The sequence below is a fragment of the Lepidochelys kempii genome, chromosome 8 (genome assembly GCF_965140285.1).
Source record: "Lepidochelys kempii isolate rLepKem1 chromosome 8, rLepKem1.hap1, whole genome shotgun sequence".
NCBI classification, from domain to species: Eukaryota; Metazoa; Chordata; order Testudines; family Cheloniidae; genus Lepidochelys; species Lepidochelys kempii.
This window is the reverse complement of record NC_136387.1, coordinates 78,281,039-78,306,571: the sequence shown is the minus strand read 5'-3', so window position 1 is coordinate 78,306,571 and position 25,533 is coordinate 78,281,039. Positions and strand designations below refer to the sequence as shown.

The 25,533-nt window shown below is 38.5% G+C and overlaps 1 protein-coding gene across 5 annotated transcripts in view; it reads right to left on the bottom strand.

The window, feature by feature from the left end:
* The window catches only part of COL24A1 (collagen type XXIV alpha 1 chain), a 241,385-nt gene that overhangs the window by 163,982 nt on the left and 51,870 nt on the right, over positions 1-25,533 (bottom strand). For all 5 annotated transcript variants that reach the window (XR_012160423.2, XR_012160422.2, XM_073357181.2 and 2 more), the window contains exons 6-11: positions 24,399-24,452; positions 19,911-19,964; positions 9,762-9,806; positions 5,587-5,640; positions 4,258-4,302; positions 690-743 (exon numbers count right to left, since the gene is read on the bottom strand). Coding sequence is in view for 3 of the 5 variants with exons in the window: in XM_073357181.2 (XP_073213282.2) it covers positions 690-743; positions 4,258-4,302; positions 5,587-5,640; positions 9,762-9,806; positions 19,911-19,964; positions 24,399-24,452 (306 nt within the window). In the remaining 2 variants the exon portion in view is untranslated. The remainder of the gene's footprint in view (positions 1-689; positions 744-4,257; positions 4,303-5,586; positions 5,641-9,761; positions 9,807-19,910; positions 19,965-24,398; positions 24,453-25,533) is intronic.

The following is a 25,533-nucleotide window of genomic DNA, read 5'->3' as shown; positions in this document are numbered from 1 at the left end:
GCACATTTGATTGCAAAAGGCAATCTAAAGATCACCACCACAAAAAGCAGACACTATTCCTTTTTCTTGTTATAAGGGAGCAGGGAGAATGGGATGGAGAAATGTAAATTGTGATCTCTTCACTTCAGGCATATTAGTTTAATTATATTAATATGTCCTAGAATGTTGAGAAGGGCCTGCTTTGGCTGTTATTAAGGTCAATGGAAAAACTTTCCCTGATTTCAATAGTAGCAAAATTAGGCTCAAAATCACAGTTATCAGATTATCATGGACATTTTTGTCTTAAACACATACCAGGCAATTCAGAAAGGGGATTTTACATGGACTGAATTACTCTTAGAGGAAACTTTCACTGCTCACTTCAATGACAACAGGAACAGGCTCCCAATCTCAAAAGTTTTAGATGAAATCCAAGCTTCACTTTACAGTCAATTCAGATTTATTAACCTTGGTGCTATTTTGATTTTATTCACTAGATTCATTCTAATCAGCAGAATTTTATTATTTAATCGTATGACATTTTCACATACTCCCAGTTTTGCTGTCAGACAAGCCTTATAATAAATCCTAATAAAGCCTAATAAATCTTATTTAAGTTTTCCTTGGTCTCATTGTGGTGTATGTTATACTTCAGTGTGTTTCATTATTATAAATGTGTAAATATTTAATAAATGTTTAATTAAACCTACTCTTTCTCCTTCAGGTCCTGGCTGTCCTGCCGCCCCTGGAGGTCCAATGAAACCCTTAGAACAGATAAATAATTCTTAAATGCTTTCATTAAAAAGTTTCATCTCAAGAACAATGCTAGATACAGATTTACCACACATTTATGAACGTATAGTGGTTTGAGATTTTGGGTGAAATCCTGGCTCAGTTGAAGTCAATGGCAAAACTCCCCGTGATTTCAGTGTGGCCAGGATTTCACCCTCCAAATCCAACTGATAGTTACAATCACCCACCATTGCAGAGGTAACGTACAAATTAACCATACTAGGAAAAAAATTCCCAAATAATATACTACTGCATCAGAAAGTGCTGATCAAAGGAATATTAAAAATAAGCTTTCAAATTTACAATATTCCCCACATGTAAATAAAAAATAAATTATTTTTGTGTGAATAAGTTTGAGTGATTTCTACTACAAAGTAATTATTTTGCAAGTTTATCTTGTCACAGCTGGATTGTATTAATTAAAAGTGACTAATTTTTCTCCCTCCCTGCTTAAGTAGAAGGGGAGAATTGTCTATCTCATTAAAACCAGTGAGACAAATCATTGTAAGCATCAGTTTAATTGTAACTGCATCATGCCCTGCTTTCTATCCATGTAGAGAGTGATGCTGTCTACTCTGGAGCTGGAAGTTGCAATTTCCAGCTCAAGGAAACATCCCACACTAGCTCTGACTGCGCTTGTGTGCCAAAAATAGAAGTGCCGCTGCAGTGGTGCAAGTGGTGGGAGGGGCTAGCTGCCAAAAGTACATGCCTAGGATCTCAGACGAGATTATATTTGGGGCAGCTATCCTCTCCCATTCCTCGTGCCACTGTGGCTACATTGCTATTTTTAGCAAAGCTAGTGCAGGTATGTCTCCTCAAGCTGGAAATGACACCTTCCAACTCTAGTATGATATACCATGAAAAGTAACTTCCTTATGTTGCGTCAAAATCTGCAAAATCCACAGCTAAATACCACTGTGTTCAATTTTTAAAATGGTAAGGTAGAAATAACTGAATTTTATTGTAGAACATAAGATCAATAGAGTAGCCAGAGTAGTAACTATTACGATGGGACACATGCTAACCACTGGCTAACAGAGAGGTCATATCCCTGTGTTTTGTTCTCAAAATATCCAATTCGCTTCCAGTTAAATGAATAAAAATAAAAAGTTAAGAAAGTGAAAACATTAAACTGAAGAAATTCTCACATGAAAATAGCATTTAGGAGGTTTTGAAGATTTTGTCTTCTGTGACTGAATTAGGAAGCAATTCTACTTTTCATCAATACAGTGGAGACCAGCAGAAGCCCCACAAAATCTAGTTAAATAAAAAAATCATAATATGAAATACAATGAAAAGTTATAAAGGGCAGGAAATGTTTCTCACTCATAAGAGCTGTTATAATTCTCTGTTGAGCAAAACACGGGTGCAGCTTTCTTGTACTAAACAACGAGAATGTCATTAGTGATTACTCCACTGTTGGGATTGAATGGGATACGTGCAATTCAGAATATAAGGTGACTTGAAGGAAGTCACACTTATGTCCTTGGCTAGCCCATTTCCTTCAACGTGAAACTGGTAAAGGGAGGATTGTATTGGGGGGAAAATAAGTTTCACGTACAGGGAGCTATCCTGGGAAATGTATTTTTTTTAAATTATGCTTAAAAAATCCACCCCCTAAAATGTAGTAATCATTTAAATTCCTGGCTCTTAAGATTTGAAAACTAACACTATGTCCTGAGAAATTTAAACCTCCTCTCAAATCTTCAATGGTTTGTATGTGCTATATTCCATTATATTGCTTCCAAAGCTCAGTTTCATTTTCACGGCTCTGCATATGTGACAGACATGTACAAATTCAATTGCAAATTGGCATAAACAAAAGTACAATGAAGTGATTCTACACATAGAGGCTCTGAGAGCGAATGTGCAAAGGCAGGAGCAGCATCTAATTACTGAAAAAAAAGTCAGTGTTTTCACTTCTATCTCTACAGTCCTTTGAATTTAATGAAATATCTTAACTCATTTTTTGAGGATCTTAGGAAGGACAATACTCTTCTTGGTACCCCACACATTAGGGAAAAATGCAGCTCTCTTTTCTTTCCCTGTATTGTCTTAAAACCCTTAAATAAGCAGGATGCAGAGCTATCATAGGAGTGCATTCTAACCTTAAGAGCTCAAATTATATTGACATAACTGCATGAGTCAATGGCACAAAAACATGTTTCTGGGTCAACATTACAGGCAACATCTGACAGAAAGGATTATGTAGGAGACACCCTTTTGAAACATGACAGTCTGAGATTGCTCCAAAAATAACTCATACTAACAATGACAGTCATATGTGTGGGCAAAAATAATAACGAGCTTGTGGGTCACTTAGCGGAAAAGATTGTGATCACCTTTGTCTTATATAACAGGAGAAGGAGCTGGCTACAGGTTTATGGAGAACTTTGGGGCAAGAAAAAAAGGAACAAATGTCTCAGGGTTGAGAGCCATGTGGGTGCAATATCTTTGGGACACAAGATCCTTACAAGCAGAGGAATCACCTCTCCCATCCTATAATGAAAACTGAATTAAGAAGAACAAAGCTTAGACATTTCAAAAAGCTGTTGCAGATGAAGGCTTTAAATATCTGCAATAAAAGACACAAGTGCACAGATTCAGCAACATGATGGAGAAGTTGTAACAGAAGCTTGACAGCATCATAAGGTACACAGTATACTTCACAGGAACCTGTACGATAATGGAGTTGAGTAAGGATGAGGGTGGAATCAAAAACCTGAGAAATTTCTAGTGTAAAGCAATTACAAATCTCAGGTTGCAATACACAGTTAACATCACATTCACATGTGATCCAAGTCTGATGATCTGTTGAGGGCAGTGACCTCGAAAGAAATAAAATCTGATCTTTTTACATCTATAGGTGTGTATAGTAAAAGTAAAAGTAAAAAAAGTAAAAACTTTTTTTCCCCTTTCTCCGTGAAACTTTACTCAAAAACAATCCAAGCAAAGCTTAAATTTTTAAAGGGCTCAGATTTGTACCCCTGGTCTTGGCTACAAAAGATATCAACTGAAATATTTTAGGATCTAGCAGAAGGTGACTCTCATATTCTTTATGTGACAAGATTGTTTCCTTCCATCAACCTCTGTCACCGTTGAAGATTACAAATGCCAGATCTGCCTTCACTCCTGACAGCTTCTACTACAGAAATAATGCTCCAGGCAGGAAACAGCCTTTTCCCCTCCACTCCCCTCCTTCGCTACCCCCACACTCTCATAGGGTTCTTTTTCTTTCTCTTCATGTCTGTATATGTTCCAAGTGAAGGAAGAGCAGCAAGATGAGATTATTCTGTACTGCTTGTAGGCATGAAAAAGAAATAAATCCTCAAATTTTTAATGAAATAGAGTTTGTCATTAACCAAGTCTGCAATAGACAGAGTGATTCAGTGGCTGTGCAACTGGCAATTCCATGAAATCTCTCAAGCATACTATATGTATAAAAATACAGTCATGCATGCCGTAATGCTTACAAATGTTACTTACTCTTACACCTTTAGGACCTGGGTTACCTTCTGGTCCAGCTAAACCCTAGTATAAAAAGACACAACTTTTACTTCATTTAAAACAAATGGAAATACTAGATTTAAAAGAATTATCACAATAATTGTTAATTTCCAAACTGGCAATGCACTTTTCATGATGGGTGCTATGTGAACCTCTAGACAGAGACTGCAACTTCCTTTATATTAAAGTTATTTCTTTTTGTAAAGTTCTTCCCAATCCAGTTGAAACCTTCTACCCAATTGTGAACTTGACATTAAAAATAACTTCATGGAACTTTTCATAAACTTTTATATTGGAATGCAGTTCCAGTCATTTTCTAGCCAACATTAGAACAATAAGTTTATTTCAAAGCATTTTGTATTTTTAAATGTTGGCATGTTGTCATCCAGTCACTATATAAACTATTTACTAATGCTTTTTAATATATAGCCGCTGTAAAATTGGTCTAGTAAAATGTTGAAATAGTTTAGAGAGCATGGGTCAAATTCAGCCCCTCAAGCAGGAATGACTCCATTGAACTCAGTTGACAAACACAAGGACTGAATTTGGCTCATGTAATTTAAATGTGAGGAAAAGTGACTGACCTTTCATCTTAATGCACCAACAGCATATACTGAACTATCTATCTGTCCCAGGTATATAAAAATCAATATTACAAATGGCTTGCATTGATAGCAATTTGATGTTTTCATTGGTTCTCTCTCTCAATGAACTAAATGGAAAAAGCCCTTTAACATATTCTTTCCCCACATAAAAGTTAAAGAAATAGTTTCAGCAGTAAAAAAAGAAGTGTAGGCAAATAAGTAGGAACGGTATTAGAGCAGAATGCTTCCTGTTTCTTCTGAACATTAAATACTAAAAGGTTGAAACAGACAGAGAGCAATTTGGTAACAAGGTATGTATGCACTAGAGGGACACAGAATAACTGTGTCTAACCCATTCAGAGCCCAGTACTGGGGGAACAATGTGCCAGATATCGTCCGTGAATGGCGCCTCTGAAAGGAGGCTTGTTTTAAGTATTAGTGATACAATGTCAGCCAATGCAGTGATGTCATCAGCAGTGCCAGCAGATTTAGATATGGTTCTTTCAGAAACGACATCATTAATGCTACAAGATGGCAGACAATCCTTTTGAGGTAGATCAGTTTGTCAAAACACTCCTTGCCAACGGACAGACCATGTACACTAGGCATCACTTTGAAAATTAACCCCAAAGAGAGGAAGGGAAACATATTTTAAACTAATGTATAGTACTGAACAGGTGCTTATAATAGGAAAACATATAATTCTATTGTATAGTTACTGCACCTGCCTGCCAGGGTAACCAAGTGAACCAGCATTGCCAGCCATTCCTGGAATTCCCTAAATTGAAAGCAAAAAAAAGTAATCAGGTTTTGTGTATTTTTACCTGTTGATATCATGAAAGAGCTTTCTCCTAATGCAAGACTGTTTCTTGTGTAAGTTGCATAGGAAGCCCATAAAACCCACTCCTTATACATAATTAAAATTGGCATGATTACTTCCTTAGCAATGGTGCACACATTGCAAAAGCACCTAGGGTGGGGGAGGGAGAGGGAGGGAATTAGTCCAAAATGAAGTGAAGTACAAGGAAAAAAACCACTGATTCATGATGGAAAATTCTTAGACAATGTTTGGCAAAATCAGATATGCACAACGGGAGATGCCCTCAAGGGACAGGTATTTATGATGCAGATAACCCAAGCTGACACTGATCTTGGCCGTATTATTAAAATTTTTACTTTTATGGAACAAATGTAAGAAGAATCGGAATGTCCTTGTATATCTGAATTTCCTTATATTGGTGTCAATGTGGGTATGCTAGGATAAGGTTAGAGTAACAGTGGATTAATAATGGGTACAGTAAACTCTTCCTTTTCCCCCTCTTCCTTCTCTAATCAAATCCAAAAGTGTTTTCCCCCCGAATAATTCTGTGTATTTGATTGTTTATTTTAAGAAAATTCTGCTTTTCTGAAATGGGCAAGTTCTTGGGTGCCAGGTGGTAAAGTTCATTGTTGAAGAACTGGACACCTGTTTGGTGAGCAACCTTTACTCAAGCAAGGTCCAGAACTAGAGGAGATGTGATGAAGATAGTTAGGATGGGAGTGCACTTCATTAGCTGAGTGGTGACACTTAAACTGTATCTGATCCTGTTAGTCCTTCAATTTAGGGAATAGTAAGTTCACTAAAAAATTTCAAACAAATGAACCAGTCCAAGGCATTGTCAACAGAGAGACAGGTTCTCTGATATCAACAATTTCCCAGTCATTATATCACATTACAGAGAATAAGAAACCTCTGAAACATTTAAAATGTCTTTCATAAATAAAAATGAATAATTAACAATAAACCAGGAGTTACCATCTTGACCCACTGTTGATAGTCAGATATAGTATATAAAAGCATAAGAAAGGCAGGAGACTCTCACAATATCTGCAAGGTACATTGTGTTATTTATTTTGGATAGAAAATATATCATCATCATCGTATAAAATAAATTAATCTGAAATTAAGCAAAACATTTAAACATACGGCAAAACTTACCTTCTAACCTCTTCCAAATGTATTGAAAGGTAGCACAAACTCACATTGAGACTGAGGCTCTAATTTGCTTTACTGCTTCAAAATACTTAATTCATGCCACCCACAATTGAAAATGCATTGTTCTTAACTCCCTGGATTCCATGTTATGAAATGAAAGCCTCTGTCGCTTTTCAAAACCTAGCCTTGGTATTTCAAAAATTCTTTTAGATCCACACACCTAAAAAGTTACTTACAATGACATGGTAAAATCTATCTTCAGAGTTCTTGTTTATCTGGGTTATTTTTCCCTTAAACACACAAGTTTCATTATTTGCAATGCCCTATGTGAAATCTGAAAACAAGAGGGGATCACGCACACAGAATCCGAGCCCAGGGATGACTGTCCACACCTGAATCTGCCCAATCTAAACAAAGGGGTCAACTATACCCTGCCTCCACCAGCCATCCAGAGCATCCTTCATTGGGTGGGGAAACCATTACTGGGGAAGGTCCTTGCTGGTGCTGCAAAAGACATGCATCAGAAGCCCAAACACCTTGGAGAATCCACTAAAGAAGAGATATAAAGAGGCTGCAATAGCTTCGCCATATTTCCCATGCCCTGTATGAACCCACCTCATTGGGGATTCCATGGGTAGCCGTTGCTAAATGAAGCCCTGGCATTTCTATTTTGCAATGCCAGGGACCTGAGCATCTAGGCCTGGCCTCCAGGATTGGTGTTCATGGCAATATCAGCCAATCTAGACTAACCTCTGTCTCGGGAAACTCACGTAATTTTCCTGACCCAATACCCACTCCTGCAGTTTATCCATTAGAGAAGCTGATTTGGCCCAACATTTCTGGACCGCAGGGCCCTTAGGAGGTCCATTTTTGATGTCAACCAGGAAGAAAACCAAAAGGTGCCACTGGCCAAAAATATTGAAAGAGAAGAAAATCATGGCACAGGTGATGGAGGAAGTGAAGCCCCTTGGGATTCTCCAATGATCAGCTCCTCCTCAAAAGCCACTACTAAGATTTGGAATGAGAAGGAGGTAAGAAGTTAGAATGTCACCATATTTCCCTCCACCCCTGTCTCTCCTTAGCTAATTTTATGTTTAAACAAACCAAGTCCCTAGGGAAGGCTTAGAGATTGTCCAACCTTTCCACCTATTGTCATGTGGGAGCCACACTAATGCAAGATCAGGACTTCCTCCATGAGCTACATGCAGCTGGTTTGAGTGAGGAAAAATAATCCCAGGCATCCGAAGTCATGAATGTGGGAAGCAAAAGTTATTTTGCATAAGTGCCGTGCCTCCAAGTTGGTTCTGCTTTCCATGATTTCTTTTATCCTCTTGGCATATATGGGAGGTTGATTATTCCCTGAATAGGCTGGTCTGCCATGGAACCAGGATCCAGGGTCTCCTAAAGCTTGAAACAATTCAGAGGGCTGTGGATATTTTTGGCTGAATCAGGTCTCAAAAATTCCAAGTGCAAATCAAGACAAAAAACCCAAAGAGCAACAAATCATTTTAATTTACTCTTTGTTCTTTTTAAAAACCTTGCTTGCACTCCCAGTTGTGCTTCACTCTCAAGTAATTCCACATTTGATATATTTACAGTAACTTTTTTCTTTGTTTAGAGGTTTATGGAAATTCCAGCCAACAAGTGGATACTTTGAACTTCACAAAGTCTGTTGCTACTGACATGCAAAATGACTATCATTGTCCTGACTCTTTCCAGGCCATCCTCTACAATTACGTTTCTCCTTGTCACAGTCCTTAAAATAGGAGCAGTCAGAACAGGCTGTGGAACAAAAGTATTTTCCCAAATTTTTATAAATGAGTTTTAAATATTTCCAAAATAATATAACAGACTATGAATAATAATTATTTATAACAATAGTATGGGTTTGTTGAGATGAGGTCAGATGGTCTTCAGTACTGCTGGGCAAACAGTAATTTCACATTGAGGTCTAATGTATCAGATTATATTCAAGAGAATTCACACACTTGCATATTTAGTGCCAAAATTATTCCTCTGATGTCAATCTCAATCTTTCTCTCTCTCTCTCTCTCTCTCTCTCTCTCTCACACACACACACACACACAGTTACCCTCTTGTTTTCATTACTCGTTAATCACTTTTCACCAGCTCCTTCATTGGTTCTCAGGTCCTGCAGCTAACAATGCTGTTCTTCTGAACAACTCTGATAATTAATTCTCTTGCAGAAAGATGCCAGAGGCCAAGGGACTGAACTATAACGACTGCCCTCACTTCATTTGGTTTCTTGGAGTAGAGCTCAGTTAAAGTTTTGAACAGGTAAAATCTATTTTTTTACTTTTTGTTTTTGACTTCTCCTCTGGTCACTACTATCGTTAGGTCATGATTATTCATTCAGCATTGACAGTGCATTCAGTACTGTATGCAGTACTGATCTTGATACCTGATCTTGCATTGTATTCAGAGAAAAACTTGACTCCTGTTCCAAGGTTATTACAGATGACAGCCATGGCCCCTTATCTTTAGGGAGGAGTAACAAGTATCTACCTCTGAAACTCACATGAAGGATACTTTAAGAAAGCAACACACAATCCCTTCCCATCTCCCCATCCAGAAATTAAGCATGCATTGTCAAGTCTCAGTCAGTAAGGTTTTGAAAGAGACTGAATTGCCTCCTAAAACATTACAAAACACATTTCTGCCATGCCACCAGCCTAGTTGGAGAAAACAAGTTCGTCTATTATGTTTTATCTAGGCCCTTAAACCATACCCATCTCCATGGCAACTAAGTACCTGGTCAAGAATGAAATCTATTGAGTATTTCTTCAACCAGTCAGCAATTGAAAGAAATTATTTGATATACACATTTAAAGTCATTATCCTTAATTGTACTTAACATGCTTTGTACAATGTGTATCAACTGTTACAGTGCGTTCACCACTCACTTGCTCGCCTTGTGGACCTGGTGGCCCTGGATAGCCTTTGTGACCCTGCAGGTAGAAGAGATAAACAGGTGCTGTAATGAATACATTCAGATATGCAAGATGCAGCTTTGGGGGGTCTTGATTTCCCCCTCCCCACTTTATATTTTTCTTCAGCAAAGAACAATTTTGCAATCTCTCTTTCTCTGTGACATCCACATGGCTTAATTTCAGTAGCTGATGCGGGAGGAGGGAGAAAGAGAAACTTAGCTTAGCATAGATGATTTCTAGCTATGCCTGCTAAACTTGCACTAGTAGTCCCAGATTTGTGTAAGCTTAAATAACACGTAGACAAAATGCCTTTAGCAACAATCAGCTTGTAATTATTGCAAAGCTGGATTTAGTCCAGACTGTTTCCCTATTCCAAGTCCTTGTCATAACACTATCTCTGAATGAGCCAGTTCAACGGAGTTAAGCATAACAAGAAGGTCATTGCAAAGAGTTCCAAGAAGCTCTCTAGGAAAAGATAACTGTAAGAAAACAAAAGATTTCTCTTATATGGACTTTATTTTTTTTAATACTCCATATTATGATGATAGTTTTGCACAAGTAAATGAAACTACCACCTTCCTGACACTAAAGAAAGTCTTCCAGATTATCCTGGCATCTTTAAATCATCAAAGTTTACCATTTCCCCTCTTTATATTGAGCATTATGATGATGATGGTTTGCCTGTACAGATGGTGGGTGAAATCCTGGCCATGTCGAAGTCAAGAGGAGTTCTGTCCATGATTTCAATATTGCCAAGATTTCATCTGGTGCCTCAAGTTTCGGTTTGGTTTCTACACCATGCCAAGAGCTTTGCTACAACAAACTAAACGGCATTACCTAACATGAAATTATAAAAGAGGAGTAATTTTGTTCAGTAATAGTTTTAAATAATGAAAAAGAATCATATCTGTTAAGCTTCAAACTTTGCAATTTTAGCATTATACAGTTGCTTGGGAAATAACGTTAGTCCCAAGGACGTGCTCATTAAAAAACCTAGAGGCTCCATTTTCTCCAAACCAGTGTTGCAGGTATTCCCTTACATCTTGCTAAACACTCACACAGCATTGCTAACTTGCTTTAAAGTTTAGATATTACAGTAAAGCAGACGCAAACAACAATCATCTGCAAATCACAAGCTGCAGAGCGTATTTCAACCATACATCTGAGTGTGTCTACACAGTCCACAGAAGCAAGCCTCCCAGCCCAAGTCAACAGACTCAGGTTAATGGGCCTCATGCTAGTGCTCTAAAGATAGCTGTGTAGACAGAGCTTTGAAGTTGCACTTCCACCCCCTTTCCAGGCCTCAGAGCCCAAGGGCTTGTTTAGACTGTGGGGATAAGTTGACCTAAGTTACGCTACTTCAGTTATGTGAATAACGTAGCTGGAGTCAATGTAGCTATGGTCAACTTATCCTGGTGTCTTCACTGCGCTGTGTTGACAGGAGACACTCTGGTCGATTTCCCTAAATCTTCTTGGGGAACTGGAATACCGGGGTTGACCGGAGAGTGCTCTGCCATTGATTTAGTGGGTCTTCACTAGACCCACTAAATTTATCCCTGCTGCATCAATTGCAGCAGCATTGACCTCCCCACAGTGAAGACTAACCCTGAGCTCCAGCTGGACCCGGCTGCAAGTTCAAAAGTGGCAAAAAATAGTCTACACAGCTATTTTTAGAGCACTAGCAAGAGACCCACTAGTCTGTGGCATAGGTATGGGAGAGCGGGTCTTGGACAAACGGGCTGAGAGGGACTGCCTAATTAACATGCCAAGGCATGCTTTAGAAATGCTGTTGGTAAGATCATTAAATTTAAATTAAAGACAAAAGCATGATTAATGACTGCAATGCAAACCTGGAGGGCAAAGCAGTAACACTTTCTTAGGAATTATGTGTAAAATTTTCAAAAGCACCTTAAAAAGACATAAGTTATTTAGGAGCCAAAGTCCCACTAATAGACTTTCAGAGGGATTTGGGTCCTAAGTGGTTTAAGCATTTTTGAGAACAACCCTACATCTTGGTTTTAAAGGATCTTTTAGAATAGGTGCTTACAGAGGAAATGTTCAAATGTTTTAATATCTGGACTAGGAAAAAAGGGAACTACGTTTGTTTTGAGCTAAAAGGAAAGTATGTGTAAAAAGAAAAGCTAATAATATCTGTAGGTTGATTGGAGGATAAGATACTCCCCAAATTCTAATGAAGACGCTCACATTTGGACTTCAAAGGCAAAAACAGAAATGGAAGGGCTTGAGCTCCTGGTTACACCAGCACACCCACTTTGTGGGCATGTTATTGGCACTCAGAGTGACAAGAGTGCTTTGGTCTCTGAGAGAGAAAGGAGTCTACTGCCTAATGGAGTAACGTAGCCTCGTCTTCGTAAGGGGCCACGTTTAAGGGGCTGTTATTTACTATATGTTTGTACAGTGCCTAGCACAATGGAGCCTCAACCTTGCTAAGGCCTCTTAACATTATATCAATATAAATATTAAACAACAACAACATTGGGAGCCCAGCAGTGTTTTCCATTGTTTCCGTAGAAATTCCAGTAGCACAGGGTTGGGGCAGTTGCTGGCTGGTTACAGCAGCCTCCCAAGAGAGACAGAGGAATGGGCAGGTAATTACAGGAATGCAGGAGGATTTGGTCTTCTCTGAACAGTGCCAAAGAAGAGTTGAAAAAAGCCACTGTGGGCACGTGGTGAGCACAACGAGCTATACGACTGTAGGCGTTTTTACAGAAACCTTTGCCATGGGTGCCATGGGAATGAAGAACTGCTTTGCAAATAGAACTAATACCAGCATTTAGATCTAAATCAATATTAAAAACTGGACACAAATCAACACATAAATGGAAAAGCTGAAACAGCTGGACAGTTGTTTTCCAAAATGTTGAGAAGGTCAAAGAACAATGCAGCAATATAGATGAATGACATACATGACACAATACCATTCTTATTCCTCTATGACAAATACTGTATGGACCAAAAGTGGCATAAAATTAATCCTATGTCAGCATGATGACGGGAACAAAAATGTAAAGAAAATAAGCTCATCCCATTCTTGCTATTCTCTCATGACTGCAATCCTGCTGTCCTCTTCTGAGGCTGGATCAGACCCATAACACATAACCCACAAACACCACAAGACACAACGTACTCATCAACTCCACATTTTCACCATCTGACACAATTTTGAAACACTTATTTGGTCTCCATGCACCCTCAGATTAGAAATGTGTTTGGCTTCTTTGTAGATCCAGCGTTTCTTGTCTGTGAGGCATGTAAATAATATAAATCAGAGTCTCTGGCTAGCACGTGCTACCTGTAGTATTATAATAACAGAAGGCTTCACCCTCACTCCAGCCCTGGGTTTTTGTTTTGTTTTTTTACACCAGCCTGGTGTCAGGGCTACACAGTGCATTAGTCTCACAAGAGGGGTGTTCGTTCTAATGTGTGCTACTGAGTTGTGCACTAACTGGCCTGTGTGGACCCTGCTGACATGCACTAAAAGCTCCCTAGTGCACATTAATGTAGGCCCTTTTCAAATAGCACTATTGTAACATGCACTAGAGAACTTTTAGTGAACTCGAGCAGGATCCACATGGGCCAGTTAGTGTGAAACATTCTAGTGCACACTGGAATTGATACCCCTGTAGTGGGTAGTGAAGCCCTTAGATTCTCAAACTCCCAGGATTCAATATTTCAAGGGTAAAAATAAAGATTTACTTCCTTTAAGAAAATAGGCCTGTGTCTCATCTCATTGGTATAAATCAGGAGTAACTGCACTGAAGTCCTGGTGCCTGGGGAGAGTCGGTCTTTGTGTCTCCAATGGATGAGGCTGTTCTAAGGATTCTATCATGGGCCCAAGCATCACATTGCCTCCAAATAGTTGCTTTTCAATACCTCTGAACACTCCTGCATGGATTTTCCAGGCACATTCTACATGTAGGAGGTCTTATTTCATGTCTAACTACTAAAATAATGCTGTTATCATGCTTCCGTTCATAGGACTTATTAAAGGAAAATGCCCATGATTACTCAAAATTTCAGAAACCTACAATCCTGTATCGAAAACAATGGGAGTGTCTACTTTAACAAGCTAATGTGGTATTTTACGACAATATCCAACACTGAATCCATAGAAGCTTCTCTCTTCCCTGATCAGGCAGGAAACTCAATTAACTGAGATGGAAAGAGTTCCTTGCTCACTGATATCAATGAGGAAAGCAATAATGTTTTTAGGTGGCAATGAAGTTTGGTTTGAAATCTTTTGTCTGTTTGTTTGCTACATTTGATAGTTAGATGTACATTTTGTACAGCAATAACATACACCCTGAGAACGAGTGCTCATATGGGAGCCTTTCCCCTTCACATGCTTTGCAGGAGATGGGAAAGAGGTTGAAAGGAGGGGTCTCCTCTCTTTGTGGTCTAACTCCACAGTTAATCTAAGGCTTAGTCTACACTAAAGTTTTGCCTACCTACGTCGCCTTGGAGCATTAAAAAATAATCATACCTCCAGCCGACATAGCTATGCCTGCAAAACCCCGCAGTGTAGATGCAACTATCTAAACAGAAGAATGCTTTTGTCACATAACTAATGTCATTTGGGGAGGTGATGCAGCTATGCTGGCAGAAGAACTCCTTTTGCCGACATACACTGTCTCTCTACTAAGGTGCTTTGCCAGTATAGCCATGCCGGCACAGCTCTACCAGCAAAGGCTCTGCAGTGCTGACAAGCCCTGGAACTAATCTGAAAGGTAAGTATCTTGCTCTTTATATTACTGCTGCAACCAGACCTTCACTCTAACGTGGAACCAACAAAGAATCTGAGAAGGGCAGCGGGCCTAATATTGCTGTCACACCACTTTTACACTAATGTAATTCTGTTAGCTTTAATGGTGTTGATCCTGATTTATAACTGGTGTACGAGAGTAAAGATCAGGTCCAGTGTATCTAACAGGGAGGAGCAATCAAAAGCTAATTTACATGAATGCCATAGCAAGTTTCAGTGAAAGTTTTAGAGTTGTTATAATGAAGAAAGAAGCCTCTCCCTTTCTTCCCTGCCTAGCCCAGACGCTGAAGGACAAGATACTTAGGTAGCAGAAAACGTGCCTCTACTTAGGGAGAGGTGATCCACATTATTTATCTTCACATGTAAATCCCAGACCATATCTTCTTGGTAAAAAATAAAGCCAGTTTAAGGCAAAAGTACATTTATGAGATATCAACGTATTATATTTTAAACATATGTCAAAACTTATCTAAAACAGCGTTCAATGGAGAGTGCTTATCCCTTTGAAATCAATGGAAGAATTTCTCTCATTTAATCAAACTTCATTCTTATCTAGGAAAATAACACTCTTTGTGAAATAAACTCAGCCATTCACTACCATAGAAATGTGGAAATTTCCACAGATATTTATTATTTGTTCACCAACATATTATGAACTCTCCTGCTACTGACAGGTTTCAGAGTAACAGCCGTGTTAGTCTGTATTCGCAAAAAGAAAAGGAGTACTTGTGGCACCTTAGAGACTAACCAATTTATTTGAGCATAAGCTTTCGTGAGCTACAGCTCACTTCATCGGATGCATACTGTGGAAAGTGTAGAAGATCTTTTTATATACACAGAAAGCATGAAAAAATACCTCCTCCCACCCCACTCTCCTGCTGGTAATAGCTTATCTAAAGTGATCACTCTCCTTACAATGTGTATGATAATCAAGTTGGGCCATTTCCAGCACAAATCCAGGTTTTCTCACACACACCCCCCACACAAACCCACTCTCCTGCTGGTAATAATAACGTAGAGACTGTCCAGTCGGACACTTCAGTCTCTCTGGTCACGTGATTACAGACATGACAGTCTCTACGTAAAAGAATAAATGGACACAAATCAGATGTCAAGAATTATAACATTCATAAACCAGTCGGAGAACACTTCAGTCTCTCTGGTCACGCGATTACAGACATGAAAGTTGCTATATTACAACAAAAAAACTTCAAATCCAGACTCCAGGGAGAAACTGTTGAATTGGAATTCATTTGCAAATTGGATACAATTAACATAGGCTTGAATAGAGACTGGGAGTGGCTAAGTCATTATGCAAGGTAACCTATTTCCCCTTGTTTTTTCCTACCCCCCCCCGACGTTCTTGACGTCCCTGGATTTGTGCTGGAAATGGTCCACCTTGATTATCATACACGTTGTAAGGAGAGTGGTCACTTTAGATAAGCTATTACCAGCAGGAGAGTGGGTTTGTGTGGGGGGGGTGTGTGAGAAAACCTGGATTTGTGCTGGAAATGGCTCAACTTGATTATCATACACATTGTAAGGAGAGTGATCACTTTAGATAAGCTATTACCAGCAGGAGAGTGGGGTGGGAGGAGGTATTTTTTCATGCTTTCTGTGTATATAAAAAGATCTTCTACAATTTCCACAGTATGCATCCGATGAAGTGAGCTGTAGCTCACGAAAGCTTATGCTCAAATAAATTGGTTAGTCTCTAAGGTGCCACAAGTACTCCTTTTCTCTTGCTACTGCTCCTCTTTTTTGTATGGATGCTTCAAACAAACATACCAGACCTCAGAGGACTGACAACGATACAATACTCTGTTCTTGTTCACACAAGTATAAATTTGGAGACCATGAAGTAACGATGAAGTGAGCTGTAGCTCATGAAAGCTCATGCTCTAATAAATTGGTTAGTCTCTAAGGTACCACAAGTACTCCTTTTCTTTTTGCGGATACAGACTAACACGGCTGCTACTCTGAAACCTGTCATTCTGACCTCATTAGAGATACTCTGGATTTGCAAAGGTGTAGTTGGGCAAAAATTGGCCCTGCAAAATAAACATGTTGCAAGCAGTAGAAATATGTAGTCAATGGCAACACAATAAACTATTAAGACAAGGACACACATGCACAGATGGTGGGTACCGTACAGGATTACCATAGAATAGTGCAGCATTTTTAAAAGAGATCTCTCAAGGAAACTCTACTAATGCAGTCTCTCATTTCTACTAACCTCTTCCCCATCTGTGCTAAATCCCGACATTCAGGAAACCAAAACCAAGAGCAAATAGCACATGACTAATCACAAACCATCTTCATTCAAAAATTAAAAATGTAATATGAATGTAGACCCCAACATTTTCACAATCATTGTAACAGTGCACACTATTGCATAAGTACTGCACAAAATTTCACAAAAGTTCCAAATCAGACAAATTTTGATGAAAAAAATCCTATTGTTTTATCCACAACTTTGAGCAGGTCTAATTATGCCCAGGAGAGGGCAGTAGTAGGCATTATGCAGCCAGCATGTTACCAATGAAATATTCAATTCCACCATTAAAATTAAGGGAAAATGACTATTCAAATCTCCTGTGCTCCTTTGAAAGTGTCAGCTTACGAATCCTTCAGGAAAACAATGAAGGTCAATGAGAAAAAGGGCATTTACCAAGAAATGGGCATAAATAAATTGGTATTATTCTACCTAAAAGGGAGACCTGAAATAGTGCAAGAGCTACTCCACATTAAAACTTATGTCACAGTTTAAATGCTGATCATTTTACTGAAGATCCATCTACAGGAAGATAAAAATCAGAGCCAGCTGCCAAAATCAAATAGGACTTAGGAAGCAATGAATTTATGGATTTTTTTGTCTTCTTTACAGTTAGGTGATAAAGGAATTATGTTACTCATTTATACACACCTCAGCAGTTCCCCAACAGCATTTAACAAAATCAAATATAAAGTAACAAAAGAGAATGTTTGTTTTTTTCCCCCAAGGATTCCCCTGTTTTCCTAACTGGATTATTGCACAATTTGCACACACTGAATGAGTTTCCAAAATGAAAACAAGCTACCAACTCAACTGAAGTCTGAAAACGCGTTCAAAATCTTGGGTATATCTGGTAATGATATGGAAAGATCAAGCATCTTAAAACTGCAAAGCTTGGACTTAGGTCCATTAAACATCAAGCATAAAATACTTTTTAGTATTTACAGGTGTAACATAATTCATGGACTCAGTGATTTTACAAGATTAGATCAGACTGGAGTTTTCTGAAATGTGGTTCCAGTTAGTGTCTACTCTCTACATGAGGTGGAAACAAAGAGTAAAAGTGCCAATAATCAGATGAACACCATCACCCCTAGCTTGTATTGTAGACATAGCTTAACATGATTTTATTGAAAATTAAGTAGAAACTGCTTTGCTTGTCCAAGCAAAACTGTGAACCTGATAATATAGTAAAGCAGTATATGTTTTGGGACTCAGAAGATGCCACAGCTCTGCTGGTGACAATTGGTGATAATAAGCAGGCTACCAGATAAATCTCTGACTTGGATAAGAACAGATGCTGCTGGAAGGAATTTCCCCACATAAGAAATGAACATTTTAGTCAGACCTTTAAAATTGGGTTAATTTTGATAAATCCCAGAAAGTTTGTGGACAAGTGAAATACATTTCCTAGGAGCTTTTAAACTAATTTTGCAACATCTTCCTTTTTTGGGTTACAAAGAGTAAATTTATGCTTTTGGTCAACACAAGAAAAGTGAATTAAACCAAATCAGACGTAGGCCACTTTAATTCTGAATGAGACTGTCCATACAGGGGTTTAATGAAGTTTAACTAATCCACTTTAAATTCACATCTTTAGTTAATTCACATTAATTTTCCCTGAGTGGCCCTGTATAGACAAGGCTTCTAACTTCCTATCCATTACTGAACCCAATTAAACAATATTTTTGTGGTTTTCAAAATAATTTATATATTCATTCCACCCTTCTTCTCCAGCTTTATGTCTATGTACTCTCCCTATAACTCACTCCACTCCTACAATCTTGGCATCCCTTTTGTCCCCTTTCCTGAATACTTCTTTGTTTGCCTCATGCTGTCCCACGTTAATGGACTGTTAAGGCCTGGGTAGTTTCTTAAATGGAGTATGGGGTTTTTATTTCTTAGAGTACTTTGACATTTCTCCTAGTGAAGAAATAATTATGTGAATATTAGGTGGCTTCCAAAATCTAAACTTATTTCACTTGGCTTCAAGGCAAGAGTTTTAGCTGCTCTGACACACATCTTTGAAAAACATCCAATTTTGTGGTGCTGAAAGACTGAGCTCCATTGCTAACACTGAATGAATTAATACATGATTCGGTAAACGAATTAATGAATAGAAAAGAGGTGGCCAGTCCTGAAACTGAGAATAAAGTGGGATTCACTCATTTAAAATATCAATGTCTTCCAGGCAGGAGTATATTTATTGAAGCTCAAAGGAGCTCATGATACCAGAGCAGAAACATAGCAAGCTTTTCAGAGTAGCGCACCATTTGGGAGTGACCATAAAAAACTTCTAATTTACATTGTGCTCACTACATTTTAAATTAATTTAGTACTCAGGAAAGGCTCTGGATGGACCACATAGGGACCGAAGTCTTATACTTATCCACAGTATGGACAGAAGCAGTACATGTACCATAGCCTCACTTAGATCAAGGCTCCTGAGTTTCGGACAGGTTTCATACTGGCCCTACCTAGATCAGACAAGCAGTGAAAGGGAAGATTTCAGCATTACCATCGTCTTTTGCCAGTAGCAGAGTGTGCACTGAACCTGGAAGTATTGCTTACATAGGAAGGTGAACAGGCTGACATGGATGTGCATTTCAGCTATGCTTCCACTACTGGCTAACAGGGAATACTGCCTGCTGACTTCCCATCCACTTCCTGATATTAAAGCTGGAACTTTTGAAGTAGGTGTGGGGCAATGGAAAGAGGATGGTGGGGCTTCTTGTGGTTTAGGTTGACCTTTCTCCTACACAGATTGGCTTGTTATTGAGCTCTGTAACTTGCACAGCTTGGGAGAATCTGTTATTTTCCAGACTGGGCCCATCCTGAAAAAGAGGCACATGCAGTATATGATCTGTGGCTCAGATTCAGTCCTGCCTGTTGGGTTTTGATAGCTGATCATTGTAAATTTCAAATGGTAAGAAATTTCCAAAGACAGACTATGCAGCTCAAACTTGGAGAGCCCCGATTATGCAGACCCCCCTCCCCCCCACGGATTTCCCGTGGACTTACACTCGAGAGCTGAATACAAAAATTTAAAAAAAAAAAATCTTACCTTCTGACCTTTGATACCAGGAGGGCCAAGTAAGCCTCTTGGACCTGGGTCACCCTGTACAACACAGTAAGGTAGAATCATTTCATTTTATTATAATATTTGAAAAGACTTCAACACCTGGGAAGCAGTAAATTCTCTTTATCCCTGGACATTTAAAATGGAATAGACTCAACAACAACAACAACATTTATTTCAGGATCTCAGAATATCTACATTTTAGCCAGCTTAAGTCGGACTGAAGTGGTTACATGGGTCTTTGTGTGGCCTTTGCCCAGAGGTGAATTTCACTCCAAGTGAGTAGTTTTTAATTATTTCTCAACATTCAATTTGTTCATATCAGATCCATTTCCCCAATGTTACATGTTTCTTGCACTGGAAAAAAAAATGGCTGCCACATTTAGTTTCCATACAAACCTGCAAGTAACAAATGAAACAACAAGGTTTTCTGGGGGAAGTATTCCAAATATTTTCTAAATGTAAATGTCATTAAATCTGTTTGGAAACAGTGAACTGGCAAATTTTTTCATTCAGCACGATGGGCCAAAGTCAGAGGTATTGTAGGCTGTGTACATTTAGACTGTGCTGTAGCTATGACACTGTAACCCCACAGTGCAGTTGCAGCCTAAAGCAACAAAAGGGGGGTTTCCATCACTGCAGGAACACCTCCCTGAGCAACAGTCAGTAAGCTGACGGAAGTATTCTTCCATCAACCTAGCAGCATCTACATCAGGGCTTAGGCTGGCATAGCTATGGTGCTCAGGGTTTTTGAATTTTTCACACTCTGGAATGCCATTGCTATGTTGACCTAAATTTTAAATGTAGACCAGGCCTACATTTGTGTAACATGCAAGTGGAAGGACCAAATGGAGGTATACACATTTCACCAAATTAATTGATCTCTAAACACACGTAGTCTCACTTCTGAATTTAGCTCTGTCTTTGACAGGCAGCTCTTTAAAATGGAACTCTAAATATACATTATGAAATAAGCATTCTAATTAAACTCTCAATATGAGCACTTTGGTTTTAAAGCGTTAGCCATAATTAGTAGGTGTGCAATTCAAAAGTAAACTGTACTCATAAACCTCCAAGCCATAGCTTCCATAAAGAACCATGCTGTATTTTTATCTGAAAATCATTCTGGAAAGACAAAGTAACCAACTAATTTAACTATAGGAGCTTACTCTTGGAATCCACTTTAAGGTGAAGTGGAGGACAGAATCTTTGATTTCTTAGCATTAAGAGAGTTCTTAATGAATATAGCAGAATAGGGCTGAAAGATCCTTTGTGACTAAAGCAGTGATGAAGACACAGTATTTCTGGGATGGGACTTCTGCTGCCTTAGCTTCCCCAAGGTTACATAACAGTGGCTGCATTTTTTCCCAGTGCAATTAAATTCCTTAATATGCAGTGAAAATCTGAAAAGTGACTGTTAATAGGACACGGCTGCAGTTGTGTCCACAGTCATCATCTCTTGATTGCTTCTTGAACCAGTTTGTTCCATTCGCAAATGAAAACATGTTTTTCTAACAGTCCTTCAGCTTCAAACTAGAATCAACAAGTCAAGCTGCATTCTTTCTAGCTTGGCACCATCACCAAAGTCATAAAGATTCTTTGGGCCAAACTCTGCTCTTAGCCACACCTGTGCAAGCCAACTGCAACTTAGATAAGAATTATGTTTATGCTGTGCGAACTGGAATAGAATTCTGACCATTCTCTCAAAGTTGTGTTGGGTCAAGAGGATTAGAAAGAGGAGGGGCGGAAAGCTTATTTTTTCACTAAAGTCAGCAGATAAGATCCTGAATAAGCACAGGAAGCAGATCTGCTGACTCAGAAGGTGTCATTTTTACAGTCTTTTTTCAAAGCAGAGCTTTGCTCTGCATCTGATCCTTCTAAAAAGAATGAGGAGTACTTGTGGCACCTTAGAGACTGACAAATTTGTTAGTCTCTAAGGTGCCACAAATACTCCTCGTTCTTTTTGCTGATACAGACTAACACGGCTACTGCTCTGAAACCTGATTCTTCTGTCACTTAAACCTGCTGTACACAAGGGTAGCTACTGATTTAAATAGAGTCACTTCTGATTTACACCAGCGTAAGTGAGATCAGAATCAGGCTCTTTATTTTCAAGTACAGAATGTTTTAGCATTTTTTTGGAGAGAAGACAATGACATTGGTGAGTGTTAAACAGGACAATGTGCCTGTGTGCAAATTCATCAAAATACTGTAAAGAGACAGCATCAAATTGAAATCTCGTAAGTTTTAAAAAATAAGTTAAAGATCATTTCAGGGACTATACCTATTCCCGGGACCCCTCCACCACAAGTTTGTATGTTTAGAATCATATTTTCCTTTTTAAAATATTTTTCCTCTCCTGCTACGGTGTGAAAGACTCACTTAAACAAAAGGGGAAATCTGCTAACTAAGCCCCTGATCCCCTAATACTACAAAGATTTATACATGTGCTCAGCTTTAAATACATGAGTAATCCCACTGAATTAAATGAGCCTAACTCATGTGCTTTAAGTTAAACATGTGCTAAAGTGTCTATGGAATCAAGGCCTAACTGACTAGACATGGGAAAGAGGGAAACGGATACACAGAGGGCTGTCAAATTTTGAAAAACAGAGAAAAGGCTGTGATGCATGACCAGAAAGGGTTACAAAAAGAAAAGGAGTACTTGTGGCACCTTAGAGACTAAACAATTTATTCGAGCATAAGCTTTCATGACCTACAGCTCACTTCACCGGATGCGTCTGATGAAGTGAGCTGTAGCTCACGAAAGCTTATGCTCAAAGAAATTGGTTAGTCTCTAAGGTGCCACAAGTACTCCTTTTCTTTTTGCAAATTCAGACTAACACGGCTGTTACTCTGAAACCAGAAAGGGTTAAGCATCCTACAGGATAAATGACTCAAATTCAACCCTTAAAAACATATGGGGAGATAATATTTGTATTTTTGTGTATTTACATATATATTGGTAGTGGTCAACAACGTAATCAAACAGTCCCTGTCTATGCTGTATTGTGTTAATTCAGAGATCAAAAGAACATCTTAATATTTAAATGAATTGTAAACATGGGATATCACTGTATTCATTTCTCTTTGAAATGTACAGCAAATCACCAGCGAAAGGTGGAAAAACAGGCAATTGCTTTATGTTGATCAGTGTGAATAATTACCGGCGATGCTTAGGAAACGAGTGTCTATTGTTCGCCAAGGGACTCCAAACTGTCAAAGAAGGCCTGAAACTGTATAAAAAATGGCTTGGATCCTGACATCTCAGATCTGCTTGATGCTTCATGCAGGGGAAGCTGAAGCCACAAGGACTGAAATCCCAGTTCTGATTGGACTGCCCTGAATACAAACATTGGACTATAATCTATGAACTATTTTGAAAAGAACTCTTTGCATCTACAAAGCTCACCATCTCTGCTATGAATCTGAACCTCAAGAATTGAACTCATGTCTGTATGTATACTGATCTTTTAACCTATACTCACTCTTTTTTCTTTTTTAATACATTTTAGTTTAGTTAATAGGAATTGGCGGCAAGTGTGTATTTGGGTAAGATCTGGAATATTCATTAACCTGGGAGGTAATATGTCCGATCCTTTGGGATTGGAAGAACTTTCTTATGTGATGAATAAGATTTTCACTAATCCTCATCATATCTGGCTTGGGTGTCTAGGTGGAGGCCTGAGGCTGGGTTACTTAAAGGGAACTGTGTTGTTGACTTCTGGGTAAGCAGTAAGGTATTAGAGAAGGTTTTGTGCTGGCTTGGTAAATCTAAGCATTGGAATGTCCACCAGCTTTGGGGATTGTCTGCCTCATTCTTTGCAGTTCATCCTGAGTGACTTCAGCTGGCTCCCCTGGGATTCCGGTCACAAAGGCTTATTTCTAAAGTTTCAGTTACTCTAACACGAAGTATCCTTTGCAATAACAGAAGGTAAAATAAGTTCAGGTAGAGATGTGATTTTTAAGTTGAAAATATTCCTTTAACCATTGTCACACTTAGCTTTGTGTACCGATATAAGATGTTATAAGGTTTCAATACTCATATTTTGTTGCTGATGTGACGGAGTTAACATAAACAACAGTTTAACTGTACCACATTTATTGGTCCTAACAAACTGAATTTAATTTAATGCTTCCAATAGAGTTTTACTTTTTAATTTTTGTTTCTTAAATCTGAAATGAAATACAGAATTTAAAATTTAACTACAGATGAACCATTAAGTGTTGTTATTTTATGTCTGTCTTTGGTTCATAACTGTTGCTGGAGGCTTACTTTATCTCAGAACACTAAAATCCAGCCACCCATATAGACATCAGCCATTCTGAGACAAACAATAATGGGAAAACAGAAATTGAAACTTACATAGCACTAGACTTAAAAGATAATTAAACCCAACAATACAGATGACATAAGCAAACTTCAACAAAAAAAATGTGGCGAACATTTCTCTGTAATTATGAAGCAGTTACCTTTTCTCCACGTTTTGCTTGTTCTGGGGAGAATGCTGCATCTCCTTTAGGGCCCTATTGCAGAGAAATGAAATCAGTGTGGTACAGGGACAGATGATTTAATTATATAGCCAGCCACAAATATTTTCACTGTTGAAGAAACTGATTGTGTGTGTGCAGGATCTAATGCTGTACAAAGTATATGTCTTATTCCAGGAATGTTTCCTTATGTCAATTTTCCTATTAAAAAATGCATTTCACACGACATGGCATAATACAATAATCTGAATGCATATGTGTAATGTACCTGACGATTATTTATTAAAAAGGCAGAGTTTAATTGCAAATGCAGTAAGAGGTACAGACAAATCAGTGTGCCTGCATTCTCAGTTATAACTGAATACTTTATTTGTACTTTGCTGATTTATGCAAGCCTGATGTATCAAACTATATCAAACATGAACACCAACAGAGTTGTGATGTCATTTCTATTCAGTTCTGTTTTGTTCCTATCCTTTACTCTAGTGCCCTTGAAAGCTGCTGTTGAGATGTAGTCAGTTGGTTGCAATTTTTCATTCACTGCATATTCCCTCCCAAAACAAAACTTGTCATAAAACTAACTAGAATTACCCCATGATGGAAATAATTTCCCCTTAAGGCTAGTGTTAAGTTGCCCATTTGTTGCTTCAAAAATGCAAGGTTTCGGAGTTACATTCCTTACAAACAATGTAGATATTTTTAAAGGGGAAATGTGATGTTCAGGTGGAAGGCAGAGGACATTTTATTGGGGAAATAAATTGCATAAATATATATTTGGCCTTTCACATATTCTGGCAATAGGAAAATGTTGTCTCGCATAAGGAAAGCAGATTGTTATGTTTCATATGTCATATTTCATAGCTTGTTGTGTTCCCACATAATTAAGTTCTGCAACGTGCTACACTTTACTTTCCCCTCTCATTCAAGTGTCACTACCTGTTTTTATTGCCATGAGAGTCTGAGAAGCGTGCGTGCTTCTCACAACTTTTTGAAGGCAATTGCTTTTGGTTCCCTGGTAATAAATTAACGCTCAGAAGTAGTACACTGCCTGCATTAATTCTTTAAAAGAAGCGACTGAAGCATTCCCATTGACCAGGCTTATAATAGATAGCACACT